The sequence below is a fragment of the Larimichthys crocea genome, chromosome XII, assembly GCF_000972845.2.
Source record: "Larimichthys crocea isolate SSNF chromosome XII, L_crocea_2.0, whole genome shotgun sequence".
Classification (NCBI taxonomy): Eukaryota; Metazoa; Chordata; class Actinopteri; family Sciaenidae; genus Larimichthys; species Larimichthys crocea.
The window spans coordinates 29,866,071-29,893,804 of record NC_040022.1 but is presented as its reverse complement, the minus strand read 5'-3'; the positions used below and the strand labels follow the sequence as shown (position 1 = coordinate 29,893,804).

The 27,734-nt window shown below is 40.3% G+C and overlaps 5 protein-coding genes across 10 annotated transcripts in view; 2 read left to right on the top strand and 3 right to left on the bottom strand.

Moving 5' to 3' along the window:
- gas7a (growth arrest-specific 7a) overlaps positions 1-9,100 on the top strand; it is a 33,196-nt gene extending 24,096 nt beyond the window's left edge. For all 6 annotated transcript variants that reach the window (XM_019258295.2, XM_027285472.1, XM_019258294.2 and 3 more), the window contains 5 exons: positions 1,252-1,383; positions 2,484-2,607; positions 4,506-4,585; positions 4,688-4,786; positions 6,501-9,100. In XM_019258295.2, the coding sequence (XP_019113840.1) occupies positions 1,252-1,383; positions 2,484-2,607; positions 4,506-4,585; positions 4,688-4,786; positions 6,501-6,614 (549 nt within the window). In that variant the 3' untranslated portion in view covers positions 6,615-9,100. The remainder of the gene's footprint in view (positions 1-1,251; positions 1,384-2,483; positions 2,608-4,505; positions 4,586-4,687; positions 4,787-6,500) is intronic.
- A 1,506-nt stretch (positions 9,101-10,606) lies between these two features.
- On the bottom strand, positions 10,607-12,099 carry rcvrna (recoverin a). The gene is made up of 3 exons (XM_010749541.3): positions 11,422-12,099; positions 10,815-10,926; positions 10,607-10,725 (listed from the first exon to the last, which is right to left on the bottom strand). Exons 1-3 carry the CDS (start codon positions 11,800-11,802, stop codon positions 10,607-10,609), a joined length of 612 nt encoding a protein of 203 aa, XP_010747843.3. The 5' UTR covers positions 11,803-12,099.
- A 945-nt stretch (positions 12,100-13,044) lies between these two features.
- LOC104933995 (germ cell-specific gene 1-like protein) lies at positions 13,045-18,389 on the top strand. The gene is made up of 6 exons (XM_010749551.3): positions 13,045-13,129; positions 15,276-15,503; positions 16,161-16,208; positions 16,378-16,530; positions 17,537-17,648; positions 17,841-18,389. The coding sequence occupies exons 2-6, from the start codon at positions 15,497-15,499 to the stop codon at positions 18,142-18,144; spliced, it is 624 nt and encodes a 207-aa protein (XP_010747853.3). The 5' UTR covers positions 13,045-13,129; positions 15,276-15,496; the 3' UTR covers positions 18,145-18,389.
- Positions 18,390-20,075: 1,686 nt separating this feature from the next.
- Positions 20,076-21,418, bottom strand: LOC104933986 (protein NATD1). The gene is made up of 3 exons (XM_010749542.3): positions 21,194-21,418; positions 20,498-20,616; positions 20,076-20,425 (listed from the first exon to the last, which is right to left on the bottom strand). Exons 1-3 carry the CDS (start codon positions 21,363-21,365, stop codon positions 20,309-20,311), a joined length of 408 nt encoding a protein of 135 aa, XP_010747844.3. The 5' UTR covers positions 21,366-21,418; the 3' UTR covers positions 20,076-20,308.
- A 1,429-nt stretch (positions 21,419-22,847) lies between these two features.
- dhrs7ca (dehydrogenase/reductase (SDR family) member 7Ca) lies at positions 22,848-27,673 on the bottom strand. The gene is made up of 7 exons (XM_019258260.2): positions 27,545-27,673; positions 25,501-25,678; positions 25,278-25,390; positions 24,846-25,056; positions 24,640-24,732; positions 23,491-23,646; positions 22,848-23,359 (listed from the first exon to the last, which is right to left on the bottom strand). Exons 2-7 carry the CDS (start codon positions 25,661-25,663, stop codon positions 23,154-23,156), a joined length of 942 nt encoding a protein of 313 aa, XP_019113805.1. The 5' UTR covers positions 25,664-25,678; positions 27,545-27,673; the 3' UTR covers positions 22,848-23,153.
- Between the last annotated feature and the right edge of the window lie 61 nt (positions 27,674-27,734).

Genomic DNA, 27,734 nt, shown 5'->3' with positions numbered 1-27,734 from the left:
CTACATAGCGGCCGCCTCTGCTCTCCTCCCGGCTTCTCACTGCATGCTACTCCCTTGTAAACAAACCAGCATGGCAACTACTGCAACCGAACTACACAGCTGCTGAATGATTGGCTGTTACTGGTGACGTCCGGGGATATGATAGGCTGTTTCCACGCGCTGGGTCCGCCCGTCTGTTAGCTGATTGGCTGTTCGTGTTTTTCAGCCGGCAAGAACGAACTCCATGAAGACAGCTCGGCTTCGATAGAAATTCGCTTCAAAACAAACAACAAGCTAAAGTTCTGTCTGGCCCAGACGCGCACGGCTTACAGTCAGAAACACGAGTCTGCCGGGGCGTCGTCGTCAGTGGCAACTCGTTGTTTCAAACTTGTTTCAGTCTAATTCTTACTTCCCCAGTATTATCTTTATCATGCACCAGACAACATTATAACTAATTAATAAGTATTTATAACTTGTACAAATACATTGCAGTCCATAAAAATAATAATAATAAAAAAGTAGTATCGCGATAATACCCGGAACCGTGATGCTTTGTCTGGTATAGTATCGTGGTTACTCATTTTGATATCGTGACAACTCTATTTGAAACAATTCGCCTCATTCCTACACTCAGCCGTCGTATAAAGCTAAAATCATCTTTGTGGCACAAAGTGTGTTTCAATCTAAGATAGACGACGACCGTTAGCGTAACGTTAATGTAACGGCCGTTGGAAGTGTCTCAGTGCTGTTATTCTCTATATCAGCACTCATGGAACGACCCTTGTCCAATCAGATTACTCGTCCAGAACTAGGCATTGTATAATAAACAATAACCCCTGTGAAATGTACTTCATGACAAGAGATGTATTTATTTTTAGAGAAAGGCCTAATCTCTAAACATGTATTTAGTAGTTTCATTAGGGACAGATGGTAAAAACTTTATTATTATTTATTTATTATTTAGTATTTATTTAGTCTCTGACAAAAACACATCTTTTTAAAATTGCTTTTAATGTTTAATGTGTAATATATTATATTGTTTTGATGTACTTCTTTGTAAAGTGTCTTTGAGTACCCTGAAAAGCGCTTTTAAATTAAATGTAGTATTATTATTATTAGTAGTAGTATTTATTAGTATTAATTAATATTTAGATGATGTTATGTTTAACCCGAGCATCACTATTTGATAGATAACCCGAGATATCATTGTCATGACACAAGAGAAACACAACACTACAAATCAATCACTTGTTTCTTGACTCGTTTCCTTAGCTTCACACCGAGGTAGAGAAACCTTTGCTGACGTTCAGAGGCGACAACTTCAAGAAGGACCTGAAAAAGTACGACCATCACATCGCCGACCTCAGGAAGCAGCTGGCGAGTCGCTACGCAGGTGTGGAGAAGGTACTGAGTCTGACAGCGTGTGTAGATTTAAGTTATAGGGCATCAGCTGATATTATGAATTCATCTCGTCACTCCTTGCCCTCTTTAGTGCACACATTTCCAAAAGTTGGCACGAGAAAACACAGGAGTGTTCCTGTCTACATCAGAAATATTGCATAATAAGAAGAGTTTAGTAACTCCTACACTTGGAACATCTTGATACAGGACTTTGTTACTGCTTCCCACTTGTTAAAATCATTTCATGAATGAATTGTTTCCTCTGTAGCCCCCACACACACACACACATGATGTTGTAACAAAGGCATTACATATGAAAATATGTCTAAAAAAGTATATTGTGGAGTTACAGGAGCTGCCTATGTCGAGATGTGTGCTCTCTTATGGCACAGTTTGCAGTTTAAAGAGTTAAGAATTATTCTAGAAACAACTGTTTTCAAGCAGAGGTACACCAAAACAGACTTTATTATTCTTATTCATTTATTTTGGGAAATATGTTATTTTGTCTTGTTGCCGAGCTTTAGACAAGAAGATTGATACCACACTTTAAATACTTGCATCCAAATTTTTTGCAGCTGGAGCCAGGAACCAGTTAGCTTAGCTTAGCATAGTACTCGCTAGATCGGCTACATTTAATGAATAATGTTAAATGGTTTCTGTGATTTTTCTGTGAAGTCCATTTACTGGAACTTTTCTTCAAATCTAAACAGTTAAAGTATCAAATAAAATAAAAAGTAAAGAGTATTTTACACGTGCTTAAACTTTTGTTATCATCTGAAATGTGTGAAAATGATTTCCTGTCAAACTTCTGGCTCCATCATTGCTCTAAGTCACCTTATCAGAGATTTTCTTGTCTTACGCGTCACTCTTACTGTGTTTACCTTTCAAACACTGTTACACCATGACCTTGAAGAGGTGCCTCATAAGAATAAGAGGAAAGACTCAATAATATGGATTAAGAAAAGATTAACGGATGAGAGCGGGATCTGAGAGCAGATGTCAGTAGCTGACATGAAAAGGCTGTAATGACTCTTGTAATAGATGGTAGGTACAGTAAATCTGAGGATTATGCTGAATGACTCATTGTTTGTACGTTCACACAGGCCCGTAAAGCCCTGGCAGACCGACAGAAGGATCTGGAGGTGAAGACCCAGCAGCTGGAGATCAAACTCAGCAACAAGACGGAGGAGGACATCAAAAAGGCCCGGCGGAAATCCACACAAGCAGGTCAGAGGTCACAGAGTCGAGCTTAAACATGAACCAGCTTGTGTTTGGAGATGTTTCTTGGAGCATTTACCTCGCCAAACATGCAATCATTGTCGCCAAATAACTGCACTGAGACACGTGAGAGAACAACTTGTTAAAGTTGAATCACAATAAAAAAGCACTTTTATAATTTTGTCAGGAATAGTTTGACATACGGGGAAAATGCATTAATTCGCCTTGTTGCCGAGACTTAGACGAGAAGATTGACACCACACTTGGATACGTTCATATAAATTCATGTAACTGGAGCCAGCAGCCAGTTAGCTTAGCTTAGCATCAAGCCAGGCAGGGGAACTGCTTGCCTCTGTTCAAAGGCAACAAAATCCACTCGCCAACACCTCTAAAGCTCACTAAGGTCACTATTTCAATTATTTAATCTGTACCTCACCATAAAAATTACAATTTTACAGTTAGGAAATTTGAGAATAGCAATATAACTCAGATAAAGTGTGACTCCTACGCCCTTTTTAATTATAATATATAGATGATATTTTACTTCTTGCATGTGATATAAAAATGTAATCTTTTAAATTAAACCTGCTGCAGATTTTATTGATTCATGTTAATCAAAAGATTAAAAACTAGTTTGAGTAGCAGAAATACAGTAAAAGACAACAAACCTGCCTGTTTGAGTTCATGTTGTACTTGTTCAGTTCTGCTGAGGCTTCAGTACGAACTTATCTCGCTCTGTCTCCGCTCAGTAGATTAGTCACAGTCCACAGCACTAATCAATAGCGCTCATACGGCACATTTAAATCACGTCAGCCCGGCGCCGGTGATCGGTTCTGCTACCTCAAGGTTGGACCATTAAAGACGAGCGATGTTCTTTTACCTCCACCGAGTGAATTTTAAAGAGCTTCAGCAACGTTTCTGTTTTATGATCTGACCCTTATTTTATGTTTTAAATATTCTGCAGTGTTTGACATATTCAGTAAAACTTCTTATGCTGCGGTAAAATGTCTCCTGTGTGACTGATATGTCATCAAATGTGACATTACTCGATTGTTAATATTGATGTTAAAACATCAGTATTAACAGTCGAGTAAGAGCTTACTGTTGAAGCTGGTTAAGTTCGAGCTACTTTGTCTTTATGTACCGTTAATTAAAGTCCAGTCGTTCAAAATAAATCAGTCACTGATGAGAATATGGAGACCTGATAATTCTTTGTGTTTATAAGATCATCAACTAAACTAAAAGTGAAATATTTCCCTCTGAAATGTGAAGTATGAGTATAAAGAAGTATTACAGTAAATGAAAATACTGAAAGTCATGTGTCAAAATGAAGAAGGACTGTTTTAGATTTATTTTTATTTAATTTAAGAAACAATGTCATAACGTTAGAACAGTGAGGAAAGAAGTACTCAGAACCTTTACATAACCGTTACTTCAGTACCACACTGTGAAAACTACTCCACTACAAGTAAAAGTCCTGTATTTAAACTCTTATTTAAGTAAAAGTACGGAGGTATTATCACCAAAATGTACTTCAAGTACCAAAAGTAGAAGTACTCATTCTGTTTATTTCACTTAAATAGTAAAAGCAACATTTAACACTAAGTGTGAAGCTGCACAAAAAGGAAATACTCGAGTAAAACAGGAGTACCTTAAATTAGTACTTAAGTAAATATACTTAGATACTCTGGAAGAGAACTTCATCCAACCAGTTTTGTAGTTTAATTCATAAAGTTCACATTCACGTTAAACTGATGATTTGATTCATCTGTGAATCAGTGAGGGCTGATGTCTGAGCGCCCCCTGCTGGTTCTTCACCCCATGTGCACCACAGATTATACAGGTAACACAGTAACATGCAGATGATTTGAAATGTTCCTCTGACCTCTGACCTTCACGCTCTGCAGGAGACGACCTGATGCGCTGCGTGGATCTGTACAACCAGACTCAGTCCAAGTGGTTTGAGGAGATGGTGACCACGAGCATGGTAACAGTCGAACCTTCTGTCCATCCTGACGTGCTGCTCTGCTTTTTAAAAACAAGACAAAACACACTCACTGACCACTGACGTGTCGTCCTCCACCTTTAGGAGCTGGAGAAGCTGGAGGTGGAACGCATCGAGTGGATTCAGCAGCATTTACGCCAGTACACGACTCTGCGGCACGAAACAGACATGTTCAACCAGAGTGTGAGTTTATTCATGTGTGTGTGCTGTGTCCGTACTGACGGACTGGAGGTTGTTTGATCTGTTCCCACACCGTTCACCTCATTTCAATTCATAACTAACCAGTGAACCGTTATTAGACGTGCCGCTGATTGAACTGGTTTGGATGTGATTTGCATGCTGAGCCCGTCGCTGAGTGTACATGTTGTGACAGATAAAGCCCGAGGTGTTGGTCGCTGTCATCGCTCCACGCCCCACGACTCTTCTTCTTACTGAGGAGGTGTTGAGAAAACGCCGTAAATCGTAACATTTTCTGTCAGCACTGTGGGAATCTCTGTGTGCTCGCTGACGTGATGAATACCTCAGAGATGACTCACACACTAACCCTGATATTATGAACTGTAAAGCTGAACGTACACTTTGAGTTATATTTTATTTTGCTGATACTGTACACAGACACACGGCCTGGCTCTGTCCAAAGGAAACAAAATGAACCTTTAGGCTCTTTAAAGCTAACTACCGTATTTTACAGACTATAAGCCGCTACTTTTTTCCCATGCAGCTTATACAAAGATGTGACTTTTCTATTGATTTTTCTTCAGCCGCCTGGGGGCGCTCTAACTGGAAGTGCAAAAACGAGACAGACAGGGGAAGTCAGTGCAAAGAAGAACACGCTAGTTTTGATTTAGCACATGCAACACAACACGCACGACAAATTATTTTCACCCCCTCACCATGGAAAGCACACGAAGAAGTTCATATGATGCAGCTTTTAAGTTGAAGTCCATCGATCTGGTTATCCAGACCTGCTGCACGTAAACTTGGCGTTAATGAATCCATGGTGAGACCTTGTACTGCCGTGTTACAGGCACTGTTCGGAAACAATCAGTTCAGGTATATGAATAAACATTTACGGTACAAAATCTTTCTGTGTATCTGGTAAATATCTCATTTCTCAACCTGGATAATGGCTTATAGTCCGGTGCGGCTTATATGTAAATTTTTATTAAAAAAACAAACAAACTTGTGGGTGTGGCTTATATTCAGGTGCGCTCTATAGTCCAGAAAATACGGTAGTTAACATGTTTTATTGCTTCTTGTTTGTTTAATACAGACAATAATAATTTTTATAGCTGTTTCCCCATTTACAGTCTTTGCACTAAGCTAATCTAACATATATAGCATATTTTATTATAGTTTAAAAATGATTTTTACATTTTACAGGGTGTTATGTGGCAGGCTAGCTTGTATCCAGTCGTTGAGCTTAAGCTTATATCTAATGGAAAGCATTTAACATATTTTAGCTTAGCTGCCCAGCTAATGTAGCAAGTTAGCTTAGCTTAGCTTAGCACAAATCCTGGCGGCATGGGGAAACAGCCAGTCTGGCTCTGTTCAATAATATCCATCTACCAGCATCTCTAAAACATCAACCAACAATCATCATTTACTGCATTCTTGTTTGTTTGAAGTTTTAAAAATGATAATTCTTGGTTTTACAGATTGTTAGGCTAACTAAGCTATGCTAAGCTAACTAGCTCCTAGCTTGCAGCCTTCTATTTAAAGGACATATATGAGTATGGTATCAATCTGCTCGTCTAACTCTATGCTAGAAAGTGAATTTGTGCATTTCCCAAAAAGCTTTAAAACCAATGTGTTACACAGACAGTTGTTGGTTGAACTAACTTGGACCGCCATCATATCCAAATGCTGATGTTGGATGATGTCTATGTGTCTCCAGATGGTGGAACCGGTCGACCAGCTGCTGCAGAACGTGGATCCGGGTAAAGACAGAGAGCTCTGGGTGAAGGAGAACAAAACCGGCGAGGTCCGACCTGTGGACATGGACATATAGAGCATCCTGACCTGGGATCAGCCATCCTGTCTTCAGTATTAAAAACGCATCCACAGAGTCTCCAGAACAACCTCTAATAACACTGATCCAGGGACAGTGAGGTCTGCTCATCCTCTCTCTGACTGGAAAATCAGGAGGAAAGGTTCAAAACTTAACGCAGGAAACAGTAACGGATCAACGTACCAGCATGTTCCTTCGAAATTTTAACCCTATCATAACCAACATTAGCTTATTGAATGCCATTTAACATATTCTGCTGTTTACCTGTTGTAAAGTCGACACTATTAGAAAAAAATATATGTATTTTGAATCGTTTAGTTGAGCTTCAATCGACACTTTTCCAAACCAAACACACTTAAAAAAAAAAGTCTGATTATTGATACTACCTTTATTTTAGATACAGATATTGAAGCATATCAAGATCTTAGAGTGAATATGATGATATATTTTCATATTTTGCTGGTTCATTTAGGTGGAAATGCATGTTTTGAATATCTTGCTTTTACCGTCTTAATGGAGAGCTGCACAATTCGTGGAACCATGATGGTTTGGTCGTTTTTTTTTTTTTTTTGGTTTTTGTAAAGTATTCTGCATCTTTGCAAGTGACAGAATCAGTTGAATCAATCAATCAAAAAAAAAAAATCCAGTAACCTCAACAAACAAACAAACAAACAAACACATACAGTGTTTATGGAATGTGAAATTTGCTTGACACGAGTCCCAACACGTGGTCGATCGCAGATTTCTTTTAGGCCAGGGTCTATTTTGGATCAGGAAAAAAAAAAGTTGGTGGTCCAAGTTACACTGAAACACCCTTTAGTGCCTAACGGTTATATACCTGGAATGTCCTTGACATATTCTACTGCATCAGTGTACATTTGTACATACAAGGCTTAGATGTATTTTGCTGTCAAAATGTTTAACAAAGGTCTTCGGGGGCCGATGAGGTGTTTGTACTGTACAATGTTGTTTGTTTTATTTTTATGGTAAATGTACAGAGAATATCTTTACGATGGCGGTTGGTAGAGATTAAATAGACTTTATTGATCCCACTTGACGTGTTACAGCAGCTCAAACGAGATACACGAGATGAATAAGAAAAATACTGTCATTAGAGGCGCCCTGGTAGAGTTAGCTCCCCGCATACGGAACGCAGCAGCGACCTGGTTTGGACTCCGGTGGGTGGGTGGTCATTTGCTGTTGTTTCGCTCTCTGTGTTTCGTTGTCGCAAGTTGAAATCCGTCCAGAGTTCATTCAGCCACGTCTCCGCGATGCTACACTCTCAATACTCCCTCTGTTGTAGCCTGGTTAGCGCGTTAGCTCCTCCATATTATCGGGGTTAGATCTTACGCCAAAACCCCTTCAAACCCCACAGGAGTGTTTTCGGAGCGTTTTGCCCCTCCAGACTTTAACTTGGTAAAAAGAAAATTCTGGTGTAGGTGCAATCAGAAGTTTGCACAAGGTGTTTTATTTTGCTCGGCTGATTGACGCGGTGGGGTTTGAAACATTCTACCGTAAAAAACTGAATACGTTGCATCCGTGTCCGGTAGAATTTGGCCGTTACATTCCCCATGTTAACAGACATGGTTTGTACCATCACGCTTAGATCCAGCTCTGCCGATCTTTCCTTCGAGAGTACGCTAGCTAACAGCTCTTATGCAGTGTAAACAAGCGAGACATGGCTTATTTTTTAATGGGTCACCCAACATATAGTTCAGTATAACTTAAAAAAGGCAGATCGCTGATGTCCGTAGTTCTACGTCCATGTTTGCACCCAACACCGACGGAGATTGGTGTCAAAAAAACATTTTAAAAACTGCTGTAACTGGCTGTTAACCACGCGGCACCATGGTGGCGTGGTATAGATCGGTCCGTCCTGGATGTTGTTGACTCATCCCGGTTGCACAAATACAAACATTTTTTATCAGAAACTGCATGTACAGTATGTGTCTGTGTTTCTACGTGTCCGTCTTTGTCTTTACATTTTGTTGTGGTCAATTTATTTTTGGGTCAAAAGCACGAAGCCAATCAAATAAAAATTAAAGTCGAGCTGCCAGGCACAAGAAAAGAATGGCTAATGAATAAAAAAATATATATAAATGCTTACCTGCCTTATCACCAGTTACCACGTTATTTTTGTGTCATCGTCTTGATTTGTGAATGGATTCAGCACATTCAGACTTTGTTTCAAACACGCAGGTTTAAATAGCATTATCTGTCGTAGAGTTTTTATCGATGTTTGTCAATGTTGTGCATTAAATGTAAGAAGTTATTCTGTTCTGACTAAATGTTCTCGACGAGGATCGACGGTTTCATGGCGTAACGGTTGAGTTTGACTGCCCTTCTGTGATTAACATTTTTCATAACGTGCATTAAATCCGATGTTCCCGTTGTTTTTTGAGAATGTTTGATCATAGGTGACCTCAGTCCAGACGGTGTACTGTGGAATGCAGTGTCCAAAATAAATCTCCTCTTTGAAGATTAAACATCACCGTGTTTATTACGTAACTGTACTGGTCAGTTTACAGACTCATCAACGTCCACTGGCTCCAGTCCAGACTGGAAGAGTCCGGCAGGTGGACGGACACTGATGTGGGCAGGTATTAAAGCCAAAACAGGCTTAAGGACAAGACAAAACCTGTGGGTGACATCACGTATACGTTATCTATTCTTTATACTGTCAGGGGGAAGGACACGTTCAACATGTTAGTTGGGCTCATAAAAATGTTTTTTATAAGGTTGCAAAAGGGGTGGAAAGTTGAAACTTTCCCAAAACTTTCCATGGGAAGTTAAGCTGGGGAATTTTGGAAATATTCTAAATCAGAAACTCCATGGGAATTACGGAAATTTGTGGGAATTTATGGGAATTAACTTTTTAAATTGGGCGTAATTTAAACAAACTGTATCGTATCCAATGAATATAACCATTTCGTTTTGTCATAAGCAGACATCTATGCAAAATTATACAATAAAAAAAAACAGATTTATCAAAAAGTAGAACTTATGTAGTCCACAAGCTGTGTGGCTTCAAAAGTTTCCAACTTTATTGTTGCTACATCTCTTGTAGAAGGCCACTGTTGTGTTCCTTGCATTGATGTACCCATTATCACTCAAGAGAAATCATTTTCAAAAAGATCCCAAAGAGTCTGGATTTGAAGTTACAAGCTACCCATACGAGCGTTACACAACCAGTGTATTCCTCATTAAGTAAGAGCTTGTTTGTCTCAACTGACCTTCAGCTCCTAATAGGATTGGCTGATACAGGCGGATTGTTAACCCGAGCCTAATTCCTTTTATAAGGAGCTCTCGTCACGACTTTCTTGCTATCAACCTAATGAAGTGTGAACAAACATGCCGGAACACCGCCAGACATGAGAGAGTAAATTAGCTGTCCGGAAAAGGCTAGTGGGGGAGGGAGGAGGTCAGGAAGTGCTGTCAGACATGTGTGGACGTCAGGTTGGGATACGGTGACAAATTCGAGATGCAGAAATATTAAGTTTTGCGACAAAGTACAGGGGAAAAGAAGGAACTGTTCAGTTTATACTGGCTAACGATGGCAACCTGTTGCACTTTCTTCTTCTAATGGCACCGACTAGAAATTTAGCACCGCCAGCTGTCTTTTCACCTCGCAAAGTTCTCGAATATGAGTGGGTGAATTAGTACAAAGTATAATATAGCAGGGTGAGATATCAAAAGGTTTTTATCCAGGACAATTTTAAATAAATATGTAGTTATTTGGCTTTGTTGGACAGTTTAATGACGACACTTACATACAGATCACAATTTCAAAGTTTCAAACTCGGCGCTTCAATTGTCTTTGAGTCCTTTTACTTTGATGTTTTCTGGGTACAAAGAGAAAAAGTTCATAAATGAATGAAATTCAAAAAAATGTGGGTCAAGTACACAGATCGTGTTAGAGTGTAGACAGAAAAAATAAAACAGTCTTAGAAAATCACACGAAGGAGCTTTTTATATATATATATATATATATATTAATGTTTCTTCTCTTTGAGCTTGTCTTTAATTTTCTGAGGCTCATCGTATTGTATCAACCGCAGGATGTCCTTGTTGTCCATCACGCCTTGAATAAATTCTCCCTCTGAGATTTTATCTGAAAAAGTAGAGCAAGCGTTTAAATAAAGGTTTAGAAAAAGCTTTTTTTTAAAAACAGCTTTTAAAGGAACTTTTAAATGAAGTTACCGTTCTCCTTCTTCCCAAAGAACTGCCAGATCTTTTCAGCCCTCTTCTCCGGTGTGTTTTCATCCTCGGGGAGGTTCTTCTGGTCATCAACAGGAATCATGTTGAATATTGACTGCATGAGAGTAATTTTTAAACATGTTTTTACAGTGTATTTACAGTACAGAATTATATTTATAGGAATATAAAGGTTCATGTAGCTTACAACGGCAGAAAATCCATCATTAATCATGACAACATTGACATTTTGTTGATTGACTTTGAGTTTCTATTAAATGTTTGGCTGTTTTTTTGGACTAAAGATGACAGCACTGCCTGTTACAAGATTTAAAACAAAGTCTACAATTTTGGAGTCATTAATTATGTACTTACAATCCTATTCAGCTACATAACAAAGCCGTTTTTCTTTTGTTTTGTTGATTTTGTTTTCATTACGGACAGAAATAGCAACACATGAGATGATAAATTATCTCCCAAGCAATTAAACCAAATTTTGGAACAATACACTGTCTTGTTTTCATGTTAAAGTCGTGAAAAGAGGCTGAATAGAACACAAACATTATTAATTACTGCAGGGATCAAGGAAACTTAAGGTAGGAGGTATGAGTACCCTAACAATCTCTAGGATTTCATTATTGCTGATGGTTCCATTCCCGTCCACGTCGTACAGGGCGAAGGCCCACTCCAGCTTCTGCAGAGTCTTTCCCCCGGATGTGAGGTGCAGAGCGACAATGTACTCCTTAAAGTCCAAAGTACCGTCGGCGTTGGTGTCAAAACTCCTAAAAACATGCCGTGCGTACTCCGTGGGGTCTGCGTTTGGGAAGAAGCTGGCGTAGATGCCTTCGAATTGCTCCTTACTGATCTTCCCGCTTGGACACTCCTTCAGGAAGGACTGGTACCAGGTGCAGAGCTCAGCCTCTGAGTATTTCGTGTTGGATTTGAGATCTTCCAGGAGCTCCTTCGACAAAGCGCTGCTCTTAGAATTCCCCATCCTACAAACTGATAATCACAAAGATGAAATGTCTTCTTTCTGTCCTCTTGCTTTCCTGTGTTTGGGGTTAAAACCTCTGCAGCCCTTGTTCGAGTCACTCTGCCTTGTGTTCACCACGGCAGCCCCTCAAGGTGCCAAACGGGATTATGGTCATCACTACCTAAATCCAGACAGCTGCCTTGAAGATTAAGGGGATAACTACGTCACAACACTATGACACCTTTTTGAAGACAGTTAAATAATGGAGGTATAAGTAGCAGAGGATTAAACACAGGTGGCTAACACTGTAAAGGTCAACATCTGGGGGACCTTTTATGTCTTTTGTAGCATTATTACATAAATCCCATCTGCCATGCCTGAGATTAACTCACTGTGATGTTAGATTACACCAGACTACACATAAAACATAATTGGGAATAGAAGTAGCATGCTGTCTAGCTATATTTGGCTTTATTGTATTTACTATACCTTCATTTTTCAAATTAATTAATACATTTTATTTATTAAAACACATTTTATTCAACATGTTTGGATTTTTGTTTAATATTATTATGCAGAATATAATAGAACTGGGCTCAGCAGCCAGACCGGGTTATAGCACAGCCTCTGACACCAACAGTGAATTACGTTACACTACCGAGGTGATTTACAGACTTTCCTGATTGCTAAGTAGTAAACCACTAACTGTCGTTAGCTCGTTCAGCCTGTAGCTAACCAAACTGACTCAGCTCTGTGACGCCAGGAGCCAAACCTGGCAAGAAAACCACCCCGGTAGGTTACTGTATTCCCTGACAATCAATTAAATTTACAAAACATTACATAACCTCATCAATTGCTATCTAAAAATGGGTAAATGTAAAAGTGCCCTGGTGTTAATATACTGGATAATGTTAACTAAAATAAAATGATTTGTAAGGTAGTCGCGTGTCCAAAGGAGTTCCTCAGGGATCTATTCCGGGTCCTCTTCTGTCACTTTTAATCAAACTAGTTTATTTAAAGTATTTGAATACACCTGGATTGATTTTTACTTGTTCATGAGTATTTTCTTTCAATATCTTTGGTTTCGTTGTTTGTAGGATGTAAACACTTTGCATGACTTCTGTTCCTCAGCAGATTTTCAGCGACGGTTTTGTTTAAACAAGACGTCCGTCAGCACTAACCGAGCAGTGGGATGCAGGCGAGGGCCGGCTGGATGCTGGGGAAGACCTGGGTGGGGTGGGCTGCTCCTCCGCAGTGGGATGAGATTATCTGTTTCTCCCGTATAAAAGTCTCAGACCAGATTACAAGACCATCTGCTGCAGTAGTGCCAAAACCACAGCAAGTGAAGGTAATTAAAGAACTGGGATCCGTATATCTGCTGTGTAATGGCAGCTATAAGTACTACTCTGATAAAAACTATGAGATGTGAAGATGTTGCATGTCAAGTGTCTCTGAGACTTCACATCTGTCGGTTGTTCGCTCTGATATTACAATATCAAAATGAGATTTCTCTGTGGGAGGTAGTTATTGTGTAAAAAAAAAAAAAGGGATGAGTCTTGTACAACAGGCTTACAACTTCATCAAGTGTAACGTTGGACTGTGGAAGCTAATGTTCGGAATAATCTCTTTGTATTCAGGGGAATTACTCAGTGAGATGCTGGTGACTAATCAAAGTACTGCTGTCAGGTTTGAAGATGAATTCACTGCACGAACAATCAACATTTATGGATTTTATTAGAAATAAAGAAAGCAAAGATGCTAAAGTCCATTCACATAAATCAGACCATCGTACCCATTTCTGAGTTTTCCAATAATATATTCTATATACACTTAGGTACACGTTTCGTCCTCGCTGCTTAGAAAAGACAAAGGTTTGTGCTGGTCTTGGTTGGCTATTATTTATTCATTATTCATATCAGACCTATTGGCAATTTTGAGTCACCACTTAAGTTTTTATAGGTCTTTATTTAACATGTCCATACTCAGGACCATAGAGGTCCATGGTTGGGGGTTATCACGTATAAAACAAATCATACGTACATCAGTTTAACATGGTTGTTGTTGTTGTGGTTCTCAGAGGACTTAAATCAGAATAATCCTGGACTTTTACTTTGCATGACCTTTTTATTGTTATTTTGCATTTGTATGTATAGTGTGTGTTTTGGATTTGGCTCAGAAAACATGACATGGTTGCTGTGATTGATTGAATGAATGTTCAGGTTTTATTTCCAGGTTATTTGTATGCTAACACTTGCTGATTAGAACTAAACAGAAAGTTTAAAACGTGTTGTGGTCATAAACCAAGTGTCTGACTGAAGACGGTGTTGGAATAAAAATCACCATCTTAGGATGTATCATGAGTGTATGAGCCACATTTCATGGCAATCCATCCAGTAGTTGTTGAGGCATTTCTCTGAAAACTAAAACTGTTACTAAACTGTAGCACATGAGAAATCTTCAGAATTATCCTCTGGGAGCGTGAATATCTGTGTATAAGTTTCATGGCAATCCAACTGACTTGGAGATATTTGACTGTGAATTAGAGGACCAGTCAATCTACTGACAGTTGGACATTCCCATCTCTAGAGCTTGATAGATGGACGGACATTCATGGTCCCATGAGGATGAACCTGCAACTCAGTGTGTGTGTTTGGAAGTGCCAGTACGTTTTGTAGCAGACCATAGTCTTTAGAGTTGGGAGGCTTGGTTTTATATGAGTGGAAGGGTAGGATGGTTGGTTGTTGATGAAGTTTAATGGAAAATACAAATGCTTGAGACCGAAGACGGCAGATGTTTCTCCTAACATCTGTAATCTGTCTTACTCCTATAAGTAATTTGTCTTCATTTGTGTGGTGAAACATGACACACACACACATTTCATATCAGACTGTACATATTATGTCACGGTTTAGTGACTGTAAAACTCGATCTTATGTCTTTGGCTGCAGTTACTTTGAGATGCGCCTTGACATGAAATGCAAGAAAATCTGGGAACTGTAAACAGGACTTGTCCTGGATTATGATCCTAGCTCATAGTAATCTTCTTTTTATTTGTATGCTCAAAGGAAGTCTGGAATATAATTTGCTATTTGTAATGGATAATATTGCAGGCAAAGATTTGTAGGAGGGGAGGAGCGACGTGGTTAGACGAGCATCAGAGAGTGAAAGAGTTCAAATGAAGCAGGGAAAAGCGAAGAGTCGACGGACTGCAATGGGTTTCTATGAATGCTTTAATCAAGGTGGTAGCACATCATTAGAGTCGGCGGAGGGGTGTATGGACGTCGCACCCAAGGAGCCTCAAATACAACAAGATTATGAAGATTTGATATTTCTGCTGGGAGGCGAAACACGGTGGCTGCATATCGAAAGCCGGGATTAGTCGCCTCTTTATTTCATGTCTCCTGGCCTGGCCTCGACCATGAGGCTAGAGCGTGGCCGGCGGGCTTCTCTGGCAATCACCCTCAACTTTGTGGCGTTTGCTTTTGCCTTATCAGCGGTGACCACCAACTACTGGTGCGAGGGGACCAGGAAGGTGCCCAAACCTTTCTGCACAGGACCGCCAGTGAAGGTAAAGCAGTGGTTCTGCATCCGTTTCAACAGCTCCAACATCAACGACAGCCGCTTGGTGCAGTACATCTTTGAGACCGGAGAGGAGAAGTTTCTTTTGAGGAAGTTCCACGCGGGAATATTTTTCTCCTGTGAGCAGGCCGCCGACATGAACGGTAAGCCTGACGGAGGACTCTCAGGTCTACAGGTTATAAATGTTAACACCTGAGGAGTCCATCTCTCCATGTGTGAATTCACAGAACATGAATTTTATTTTGTATTATTTGTATATTAAGTAGCAACAAGGCGAGTTAAAAGTGCTGATGTGGGGCCACACAGTATGTCTTTGTACCTGTGTCAGTTTTCATGTATTTTGTGTTTCTGGCAGCTTTATATATCAACATGATGATAATTCAGACCCATAGCTGAGTTTGCATGTTGATTATGGAAAGTGTAAAAGGCAAAAAAACTAAATCAAATATGAATTCATAGAAATTCAGCAAAACCACTGTGAGATGTAGCAGGTAATAATCCTACATGGTGCATGATAGCCTGTAGATTTCTACTGACGGTGATGACAAGGAGAATATTGTAAATAATTAAAGTTTTCTTTGTTGCATTACAGTTAAATCCTCTCATTGGATTATTGCTCATTTCGAATGATTTTTCATGAGGCTTCCTGGAAGAAAACTGTAATTTGGTATTAATTATGTTGAAAATGCCATTAATTCCCTTTGAACGCATCAATTTTAATTGACTTGTTACTACAGCCAAGAGAGTCTCTGAGTCAGTGCACAAGTGTTATTGTTTACTGCTTTTTCTTCCGTTTACAGGGTTCAACTGTCGAGACTTCTCAGAGATCGCACCAGAACACGAGAGAGGTTTGTAAAAACGTTATTTCGACATTTGAAAGTATGAGCGAATGGCTTGTTTGAATGTTTTTTAAAGAGACGGAAATTGATCGACATTAGGAATTGTGAGGACATTCAGTATTGTGAGGACATTAGGAATTGTGAGATAACTAACCACAATCCTCCCTCTGTTTTTTAGGGGTCCTGTGGTTGTGTATAGTGGCTGAGAGTCTGTACCTCACCCTGCTCTTCACAGGCGGGGCTCTGATGACCCTGGAGCAATGTCCCAGCTTTAGTATCATGAACAAACTGAAGCTTAGTGCCTTCGCCGCCATGTGCACCGCCCTGTCAGGTAACAAAACAAGCTCTGCTTCTGTCTACTTCAGGTTAACGTTAATTAAATCAATCACCCGCTCTTTAACGGAGGTGTCGGGCTCATATTTGTCAGCAGTTTGTCTTCGTCCGTGAGCATAAATTTGACCTAATTGAATGAGCTCACTGTTGCCTCTTGTGGTCGTTTAGGGAAAAAAACATTAACCGTTAAGTCCCAATGGGGGCTTTCATCCAAACTGGGGCAAAGAAAACTAGAAAACTTACTTAAACAAACAACACAAAGGTGAGTCTTTTCACCTCTGCCATTATGTCCATAGAGGCTGCTGAGCCCGGTTACATTGCCGGTTTGCACAGCTCTTGTTCTGGCAGGACACTGGCTCTTCACACTGTCAGCATTCCCGTATGAAAACCTCCTCTTCTTCCCGGTGGTCCAAAACTTCTTAGTGCCGTTAAGCGTTACGTACTTCTCCGGACCCGGAGCCCAAAGTTACATAGTGTGAGAAGAGACGTACGAATGACAGAGACACCGTTCACCTGATCACAAGTCAGTGTAGCATCAACAGGATTTAAAATCTGTTAGTTTATGATAGAAAAGTTACATAATGTTCAATGTTCTCCATAATGTAGCATGATGTGTAGCATCGCATGCAGCAGCAGGGCAGCAGTCCAGGCTGAAGGAGGTGAGGTTAGTCAGCAGCATGCCCCATGTCCACTCACTTCCTCGGAGGATTTGCTGGTTTGTCGGACTAATCGGATTGGAGCCGGGGCAGCGGTTATGGGCTGTGCCAGGACCTGCCCATAGGAGCTCCCTCCCATCCCATCCCATCCCATCCCCCACCCCCTGTTGTTATGAATTAATCCCAAGAAAAGCAGCTGTGGAGAGGCAGAGTGCTGGATGAGAGAGGTCCATGGACCCTCTTTCAGTTTATGCACTATACACTTCTTGTTGTATTTGTAACAAAACCCCACAGTGGGTCAGTGTTTCAGAAATATTCAGGTGTACATATAACTGCTCTTTTTCTCAGGCCTTTGTGGGATGGTGGCCCACATGATGTTTACCACCATATTCCAGCTGGCTGTCGCTATGGGGCCAGAAGACTGGAGACCCAAGACCTGGGACTACAGCTGGTCTTATGTGTAAGCACTCTTTACATCTGCGACTGCGTAATGTTGTCTTTTAACTTTCTGTCTCGACCAGAAGCTTGTGAACAGTCTTTTATTTCACCAAGCTCTCACCAACCACTGAAAGTCAGTCCCAGATTTACTCTTGTGCGGCACCAACCTGTTGCCATGTTGGTGTCTAATACTGTTTTCAACCCTCTCCTTTAGCTTAGCATGGGGCTCTTTTGGCACCTGCATGGGCTCTGCAGTGACGGCGCTCAACAGATACACAAAGACGATCATCGAGTTTAAATACAAGCGGCGAAACATCGAGAAGAGCCTGATGATCAAGCAGATGGTGATCGAGCTGGACCTCCCAGAGCAGATGTGGGACATGTACCTGACCGCTGTGCCCGCTGATGTTGAGGCACAGCTGGACCTGCCGGTCAACGGCCACGAACCGTCCACGGGGACGACGTATGTGCTCGAGATGGACAGTGGATCGGAACAACAGGGAGAGGAGTACTGCTGAAAATAGATCCCTGCCTTGCATTACCCACTGAGGCTGATTGTCTTACAGATTCTTCATGTTTGTTCAACTTTGGACATATTTTCTGAATTTACCTTTATTTAAATTGCAGGCCCAAAGGGTTAAAGGACTGAAAGTCCTATTGCAAATGGACACAAAACTAATATGATGACCAAAATGACCACAAAGAGACACAAATTGACCATAAAGAGACACAAAATGACTACAAAGAGACACAAAATGACCATAAACAGACACAAAATGACTACAAAGAGACACAAAATGACCATAAAGAGACACAAAATGAACATAAAGAGACACAAAATGACCATAAAGAGGCACAAAATGACTATAAAGAGGCACAAAATAAACATAAAGAGACACAAAATGACCATAAACCGACACAAAATGACCACAAAGAGACACAAAATGACCATAAAGAGACACAAAATTACCATAAACAGACACAAAATTACCATAAACAGACACAAAATTACCATAAAGAGACACAAAATGACTACAAAGAGACACAAAATGACCATAAAGAGACACAAAATGACCATAAAGAGGCACAAAATGACTATAAAGAGACACAAAATGACCACAAAGAGACACAAAATGACTACAAAGAGGCACAAAATGACCATAGAGACACAAAATGACTATAAAGAGACACAAAATGACAACAAAGAGACACAAAATGACCATAGAGAGGCACAAAATGACCATAAAGAGACACAAAATTACCATAAACAGACACAAAATTACCATAAACAGACACAAAATTACCATAAACAGACACAAAATGACTACAAAGAGACACAAAATGACCATAAAGAGACACAAAATGACAATAAAGAGACACAAAATGACTATAAAGAGACACAAAATGACAACAAAGAGGCACAAAATGACCATAAAGAGACACAAAATGACTATAAAGAGACACAAAATGACAACAAAGAGACACAAAATGACAACAAAGAGACACAAAATGACCATAAAGAGACACAAAATGACCATAAAGAGGCACAAAATGACTATAAAGAGACACAGAATGACCATAAAGAGACACAAAATGACTATAAAGAGGCACAAAATGACCATAAAGAGACACAAAATGACAACAAAGAGGCACAAAATGACCATAAAGAGACACAAAATGACTACAAAGAGACACAAAATTACCATAAAGAGACACAAAATTACCATAAAGAGACACAAAATTACCATAAAGACAAATTAGTTTTGAGCCTCTTTAGCCTGTCTGTATGTTTTGGTTTGGTGTCTTTTACATGTCTGATCCGAGCAGCTCTTTGTCTCATGGTCCTTTCATGTATCATGTCATCACACATCTGAGGAGAGAGATGATGTTTGGCAACAAAAAGTAAATTTTAAATGTGAGCCAACACTGTGAGTATCATGATGATGAAGAGTGTTATTCAGGAGCAGATGGGAGGAGAGATGATCAGACTGTTGGTAAATGAACGACGATCATTGCTTGGCAGATGTGTTTACAGTATTTACACGCGGAGGAGCGTCTGAAATTATGCTGAAGAAACAGTGTTTAAAAGTATTTTCATCTGTGTTACCGATTAACTTCAATTTAAAACATCTGACTTGTCTTGGAGCAGCTTAAGTCTTTGATTTATGTTGGACTGATGCTCGTGGATTTGTTCTCTGCTGTATAATGGATGTTTTTTAATTTGAGTTATGAATCAAACATTGACAGGACGAGACTGAACCAGGAGTGAAGGGAGGAGTCTGTGATGGAGGAAGACTGACATCTATTGGAACAAAAGATACACTGACTGTGATCGGCTGGACAGGAGAGCATAGATGTTACCGAAGATGCAAAATAAACAACTCAAAAAGTTACACAGTGTTGCTTTAAATAAAGAAAATGTTTTATTTATCAACATATACGCCTCAGAAACATCCAAACATTACACTTTTAGTAATATTTCAATGTCACTGTGTCATCATTTGTGTAATTAATAAATAATACTCCAACTACAGATTTAAAAAGCACAATTACATATAAAAAATATATTTTTATTAATTATTTATAACCACGTTGTTGCAGATCCATCCTGCATTTGGCCCCACATTAACGTACACGAGGTTTTTGTTGATTTGAGGTAATATATCAGGTCGTACTGGACAGTCACTTGATAACGAGGTCTTTGTAACGCTGCAGTGGGCGCTCCTCGATGTATTTCTTTATATACCAACAGGAGACGTGAGCCTTGAGTTCTTCTTCAACCAGAAAGTCAATGGCAGCCTGTAAACATTAAATATATTAAAAACATCCAATAAACAATGGTTAAAATGAGTTGAAAATTTGGACTCTTACCTGTGACAGCAGTGCAGCGACACCTTGACCCCTGAATGTCTCCGGCACATAGGTCGACATTAGATCCACCTCTTTGTGGCCGGTGAATCTGTAGTGAAGGACCGCACAGTCATGGACCCCTATGGACAGAAAGGTGGTTTACAGAGCAAATAAAACAATAAATAAATCAACTTTTATTATTCAAATATTTATTAAAATGTAAACTGAATGTTGTATGAGGCCCCAAAGGTCATTTGATACAGACACCAAACTCCCTTTGAAAATACATTGATTTAGATGGCCTCCACTCGCCTGCTACAACTGTGCTGCAGTGGACAAAATGCCAAAAAAATATGCTATAATGTGTTACTTTTGCTCGTGATATGTATGCCGAATTATTAGGTGGATATAAACAAATCGTATTAAGTCAAAATAATTCATATAATCTGTAAAACCTTTGTCCTAAGGCGATAAATCCTTAAATTCACTGATTTCTTAACCGAGTTTGGTAACGTGATTTTACCTTCAGAACAAAAAACTACACTATCAGTATTGAGCAGAATCGCTTAAACAGCTTTATATAGTCATGCAAAGTATTTATAAATCAATATATCGCAGCATTTGTACAGATTTTCCAACAAGCCACAAATGGACGCCGGGCTCTCGTACGGAATCTCCCCGGACACCAGAGCGTCAGCCCCGGGTCTCTCTACTCACCAGCCCCGCTGCCCGGAGTGACGGTGAAGCGCCGGTTCTGTCGGTCGTGTTGCACCGTTAAACCGCAGCCGGAGCTCAACGAGGCGAAGGCGGCCGGGAAAGAGTTCCCTCTGACGGTTACAGCTGTGAGCCTGGATAATATGTTATTAAGCGCCATAACTGTGCACAGCATGCAGGGTTTGTTGTACCGACCGTCCACCGGGGGGCATCACACACAGGGAGATCATTAACACTGTAATGACCCACATATGAGGTAAGAGGTAGATATTGACCTGAACTGAGTAAATGTAAATGTACTTTATTTATACAGCCCTTTCCAACAGTCCTTTCGGTGTACCAAAGTGCTTTACAGTAGATAATAAATAACGAGAACAATAGGTATAAAACAAACAAAATAAAAACAATAAAATGCAACAAAACTGAATAAGAAATGATAAAAGTGTCATCATACTACTGGGTGTTAACAGCCATCCTAAATAAGTGGGTTTTTAGCTTGGATTTAAAAAGGCCCATGTCAGAAACAAGACGCATCTCCACGGGGAGCTTATTCCAGGGGCGGCGACGGAAAACGCTCGGTCACCCCAGTGTTTGTATTTTGACCTGGGCACTTCCAGCAAAAGTTGATCTGTAGACCTCAGAGCTCTAGCGGGATTGCGGACAGTTAAAAGCTCAGATAAATGTTAAAAGTTTAAAATCAATTCAATAAAGGACAGGAAGCCAATGAAGGGAGTTAAGAACAGGAGTGATGTGCGCACATTTGCTGGTGTTAGTTAAAAGACGGGCAGCAGCGTTTTGCACAACTTGAAGTTGACTGAGGGACGACTGGGAGACGCCAACATAAAGTGCATTACAATAGTCTAACCTTGAGCTTATTAAAGCACGGATGGCTTTCTCAAGGTCGTGACGGCTTAAAAACATTTTTACTTTGGCCAGGAGACGCAACTGGAAGAAACTAGTCCTGACAACGTTGTTGATGTGTTTGTCAAACCTGAGGTGACTGTCAAAGGTTTCTAACGGTTGAATTCAGCTTAGAGGACTGGTCGGTGAGTAACAGCAGAGATAAAAGCTGCACAGTTGCATGAATATATGTGCAACGTGCAGCTTGTTTAACAGTCTGATTGCCTATGGGATGAAACTCTGTCACATTCGTTGGCTTTTAAATTGATGAAATCTCAGCTAGAAGGCAGCAGGGAGAAGAGTGCATGGGGTGTGAATGGTCACCCACAATCACCTCTCCATAAAATGTAGTCCAATTAAGTATTTAGCTGGAGGAGCCCGAGGTGTTCCCAGGCTGAAAACTCAAGAGCTTTGACTTCCAGTACAACGTCCACAGTACTGCTGACACCTCACCAACCCATCGATCCATCTCACGCTCTGTTTTCCCCCATCGCTCTTGAACAAGAACCCCCGAGATGTTTGAACTCACTCCCGACCCAATCCACCGTTTTCCAGCAGAGAACCGTTGGCCTCAGATTTGGAGGCGCTGGCTTTCATCCTGGCGCTTACAATCACTGCCAAATTCTATAATTATTTGCAGGAAATCTCCTTGGGAAATTATGTGGACCTGTCGGACCTGTAAAATAAAATGTTTTCATCTCCTGATGCCAGAAATAAACTGTTGTTTAAATAAAAAAAACTGCTGTGTGAGCCGGCCTTACACATAAATACTTTTATTTGTGCTCTAAATGTCCACAAATACAAGAACAGATACATTTTCATTTTTTTCACACGTTTAAGAGCTTTTTAATTTAAGACGAAAACTGAGATGCAGTCTGGAGGTTCAGGACTAAACATTAATCCACACAAACAACAGATCATCAATATTATTTTCAGACTGCATGGATGAACGAGCGACTGTGAGATCATCAGCTTGCAGCCATTCTTCATTTTTAACATTTCCACTGATGGGTTTCACCCTGTCATAAACATCATCGCTCATCACGGTGACGTTAAAGCAGCTCTACATCTTCTCGGAGGCGGCAGCATTGTTCACTCCTGCAGCCATCACGGCAAAGAACACATTAGGGAAGAAGGACCTGGCGTAGATGGCCACCTTGGGGAGCGAGGGAGCAATTACCACCTCTTTCCTCTTGTTGCTTAGAGTTTTCACAATCTCAGTCGCTGCCTCGTCTGGAGAAACGCCGAGTGGTTTCTTCGTGTACAGCACTGGAGAGACACAACACAGCTTTTATATATTCTAAAATGATGTATCTACACCCCTAAAAAATACATCTTGCTCTACCGAAGGGCAATATAAATCATCCTCTGGGGACAAATAATGTTTTTCTTTGACTTACAGGACCAGATGGATTTGGAGGAGGCTGCCTCCGTGCTCTCAGATGAAGAGGGGCTGATGAAGGTGTGGTTGATGGTGCTGACAGAGATGCCGTACTCTTCCACTTCGGCTCTCAGGGAGTCAAAGAAAGCCTGAACGGCATGTTTGGAGGCTGCATCTGAAAAATACCCAAAGTAACACACTTGAATGTCACTAATAAATGTTATTAGTTACGCAGGAATTTGGTCCTAAAGCAAAGTATTGACGAGATGGTGGCGCTAGATGAAGCATCAGAGGATCACCAAAGTCATTACAATTCATCCTGAGAGGAACATGAATATCTGTACGAAACTTTATGGAAAATCCATCCAGTTGTGGTTGAGACATTTAACTCCAAACCACAAACATTAAGCTCATCGAGCTGAAAGTCACAAGATCACCAAAGTCAGCAGGGTTCATCCTCTGGGAACCATGAATGCTGTCCAGTCAAGAGTGGTTGAGACAATTTTTAAGATGAAGACCATAGAGCATTGTAACGACGGGCCATTATTCTGAAACCCCTAACAGTCCAAATAAAGACCCATTGGACCAAAAGCCCATTTGTCCAACGGCCGATTATTCAGGACAAAGACAAGTGATGTGGTGACCTTTGTTGTCATGGTAACAATAATAAACACGTGGTTAACGCCATGAAACAATCGCAATTTGGTCAGGCTATTGCACCAAACATACTACACATGTGCTACAAACGTGGTTTAGGAAAAGATCATGGTTTGGGTTCAAATAAGTACAGTAGTTAGTAGTTAAGTTACATAAGTAAGCTGGTGGAGCAATGGGACAATTTTTTGGACTATTGCGGTTACGGAACAACAAGAAAGAGGGTTTGTTTTTGTAATAACGGGCCATTGAACAAATGAGCTTTTGGTCCAATGGGACAATTGGGGTTTGAAAACAACAGGCCACTGGAGCAACAGGTGTTTGTTTTCAGAATAACAGGCCATCGAATTAATTGGTTTTTGGTCTAATGGGACATTTTTGGACTATTGGGGTTTCAGAATAATGGAATGTCAGATCAATGACATGGCACCAAGCAAGGCTAGAAATGTGGTTTTCATTTCAAAAAACACCCATCAGACAATCAAAGTCTCAAACTTCAGAGTTATGAACTCACATGTAGCACGGAAAGGCACAGCTAGTTTGCCTTGGATGCTGTTGATCAGCAGCAGGTGACCGGTTCTCCTGGAGATCATGGAGGGCAGCACACCTGAAACAGAAATGTTCAACACACTGCAAAGCAAGAAGAAGCAAGCAACAGAAAAAATGTGACAACACTATCCTTTAATTGCAGACTTAAATCTGTGTGTTGTCATCATCTACCTTTGGCCAGTGTGGTCGGTCCAAAGTAGTTGTTGTCCATTAGCAACTTGTCCATCTCCAGAGACACATTTTGTACAGGCGCTTTAAACTTCATGCTGCTGTTGAGGATGAGGATGTCCAGGCAGCCGTAACACTCGAGGATCTCTTCGATCACCTCGGGCATGCTGTCCATATCTCCAAAATCTAGAAGCACCAGTTTAGGAGGAAACGTCTGAGGAGGAGAAACAATGATGTGAAGGAGGTCTACGGTGGTGGAAAGTCAGCTACGCAAGTACTGTAGCTACTACAAAGTAGTTCAAACTGGCGCCACCTTGGGCAGCTTCAACAGTAAAATGCTGCTTCATCATTGATGCCTCATACGATTACGTCCATCCATCAAGTCAGACACAAATCAATCCATTGGCCACCTTAGTTTAGTGCTGGTATACTCACTACAGTCGGGTCTGATGCGTTTGCCAAATCATCAGCGAGTTCTTCAAGTTTCTCCCAGCTTTTTCCGCAGAGGATCAACCTCGACCCTCCTTTGTGAAACACACCTGCACATTCTTCATTGACAATCCCCCCAAAAAGACATAAGAATAGCTGTAAAATCATGAATGTAAGTACGTTACAGAGTCATTTATTTGTCTTTAACAACAAAGCATGCTTATGTTACCTTTTCCAAGGCCCGACAAAGCATCAGTTATAACCACCACCTTATTGCGTACTGATGTTTTGGACAACAGACCGATAACAGCGCTATAGAGGAAGAAAACTCCAGCTGTTAGCACGACTACAAGTGGCACCAGGAGAACGGTGGTGGTCCAAACTGGGTCCATCTCTTGGAGGATATCCTAAAAAAGGTTTAATTTCATATTAAATATGCAGAATTTAAATAAAATATACGGTATATTTTTAATTTCTCGCACAAAATATCATAGTTCCATATTCTGGGAAATGTGCTGATTCACTCAGATGAGAAGATTGATGAAGTTGGACATTTAACATGGGGACTTATGGAGACTGACTCACTTCTGGAGACTGACTCAAGTTTGAGGAACTGCAGTTTGTGGCACTCCAGTGTTGGATTGTAGCTTCATATTTACTGTACAGACATGAGCGTAGCGTCAATATTCTCATCTAAATTTCATGAAGAAAGCATAATTCCCAAAATATTGAACTATTCCTTTAAAAAAAAAAAAGGATCACCAGTGTTGATGCTTTCATCACGGGTTAGCGAACACGTTTTTGTTGTAAAAGCATGTTTGAAGATTAAAACATACTTTTTAGATGGGAAATTATTTTTATGATGATGCAGATGAGATAAGATTGGATGTCAAAGACCATTTAGTATCGAGTGGAGATGATTTACATTTAAAAACAAGTAGCGTGTCATACCCAAAAGCTCTCCGGCTCCGTAACATTGGAATCCACCTCACCTCCTACAACCATTTTTAAATCTAACTACTCTGAAATAAAAACAGAGAAGATATTTTTAACCATGTTCTTTATGTTAGCAATCAAGTCCAGTTGGTAAATCCCACACCATTATTGTCTTTATATGAAATTTGAGATATGAAAACAGATGTAGGCCCATTGTCCTAAGTCACTGAGTATCTTTCATAATAAGCTTGAAGCTTCTTTACGTAAAGAATAACCTGTTAGAAACGACACACAAAATGACGACACAGTGACACAGAGACACAAAATAATGACAGAGACACAAAACTACCACATAGAGACCAAAAACAACAACAAAGAGACTCAAAACGACAACAAAGAGACATACAATGACAAAGAAACTCAAAACAACCACAAAGAAACTCAAAACAACCACAAAGAAACTCAAAACAACCACAAAGAGACCCAAAACAACCACAAAGAAACTCAAAACAACCACAAAGAGAGTCAGAACAAGTACACAGAGACACAAAACAACCACATAGAGACAGAAAACAACCACAAAGAGACTCAAAACAACCACAAAGAAAGTCAGAACAAGTACACAGAGACACAAAACAACCACATAGAGACAGAAAACAACCACAAAGAGACTCAAAATGACTACAAAGAGACATACAATGACAAAGAAACTCAAAACAACCACAAAGAAAGCCAAAACAAGTACAAAGAGACACAAAAAATGGCAGCAAAAAGACATGAAACAGCTACAAAGTTTGGGGTTGTAGCTCCCATGTAGGACGGGTGGTGGGCCTCTTACTCAGTGTCTGTCTAACCTCATAGTGTGATATGTATCTTTCATAAGACAATCTTTCCTTTACATAAATTGTAATCTGCCAACATAGCTAATTATAAAGAGCAGCACTCACATGTTCTAGTTTCTGAAGATAACCTTTTGGTTGGGGTTTACCAAGCCAAGCACCGGCTGTTTGTTCAGGAGGAGACTTCTAAATATAAACTGCCCTAGAAATAGATACTGTGCCTCTCACAAAGGCTCATAGTCACCAGAGTACGAGCCACACTATTCCACTACAAAATCAAGAGATACGTGAACACAATCAATAAAAAAAAGAAACAGAGCATGTTTTAATCGATGCAGCAGCTTTTTTACGGGAAAACAAAGTGCCACTCAAAGCCCTCCAGGTGTTTGATAAAGTGTCTCTGCACTTTCTTGCACGAGTGTCTGACAGATTAAAGCAAGCTGGTCATTATTAACTGACCTCGATCTTGCAGGAAATGAAATCTCAGCCAACACTTACTGCTCCTTCGGGATCCTCGGGCCTCTGCAGGTGCTCTGGACTCTGGATTTATTCCTCTGCTGAGGAGCTGCACGCCTCAGCAGCAGCAGCAGCTCATTCACAGAGCTCCTGACATGACAGCCGGGCACCCCGCCGGAGCAATACTTTGGGATTTGAGGTCTTTTAATAGCAGCACAGCTGAGTCAGTTAT

Coding starts and splice junctions, on each gene's coding strand:
- rcvrna (XM_010749541.3), bottom strand. CDS start 11,802: ATGGGGAATTCTAAGAGCAGCGCTTTGTCGAAGGAGCTCCTGGAAGAT. Junction 10,927..11,421: donor AAATCCTAGAGATTGTTAGG/GTACTCATACCT, acceptor ACTCTCATGCAG/TCAATATTCAACATGATTCC. Junction 10,726..10,814: donor CTTTGGGAAGAAGGAGAACG/GTAACTTCATTT, acceptor CTACTTTTTCAG/ATAAAATCTCAGAGGGAGAA.
- LOC104933995 (XM_010749551.3), top strand. Junction 16,531..17,536: donor CATGTGCACCGCCCTGTCAG/GTAACAAAACAA, acceptor TCTTTTTCTCAG/GCCTTTGTGGGATGGTGGCC. Junction 17,649..17,840: donor GACTACAGCTGGTCTTATGT/GTAAGCACTCTT, acceptor CCTCTCCTTTAG/CTTAGCATGGGGCTCTTTTG.
- LOC104933986 (XM_010749542.3), bottom strand. CDS start 21,365: ATGCTGTGCACAGTTATGGCGCTTAATAACATATTATCCAGGCTCACA. Junction 20,617..21,193: donor CACTCCGGGCAGCGGGGCTG/GTGAGTAGAGAG, acceptor TTCTGTCCATAG/GGGTCCATGACTGTGCGGTC. Junction 20,426..20,497: donor TCGCTGCACTGCTGTCACAG/GTAAGAGTCCAA, acceptor TAATGTTTACAG/GCTGCCATTGACTTTCTGGT.
- dhrs7ca (XM_019258260.2), bottom strand. CDS start 25,663: ATGGACCCAGTTTGGACCACCACCGTTCTCCTGGTGCCACTTGTAGTC. Junction 25,391..25,500: donor TTTGTCGGGCCTTGGAAAAG/GTAACATAAGCA, acceptor TTGTCAATGAAG/AATGTGCAGGTGTGTTTCAC. Junction 24,733..24,845: donor ACCGACCACACTGGCCAAAG/GTAGATGATGAC, acceptor TTTCTGTTTCAG/GTGTGCTGCCCTCCATGATC.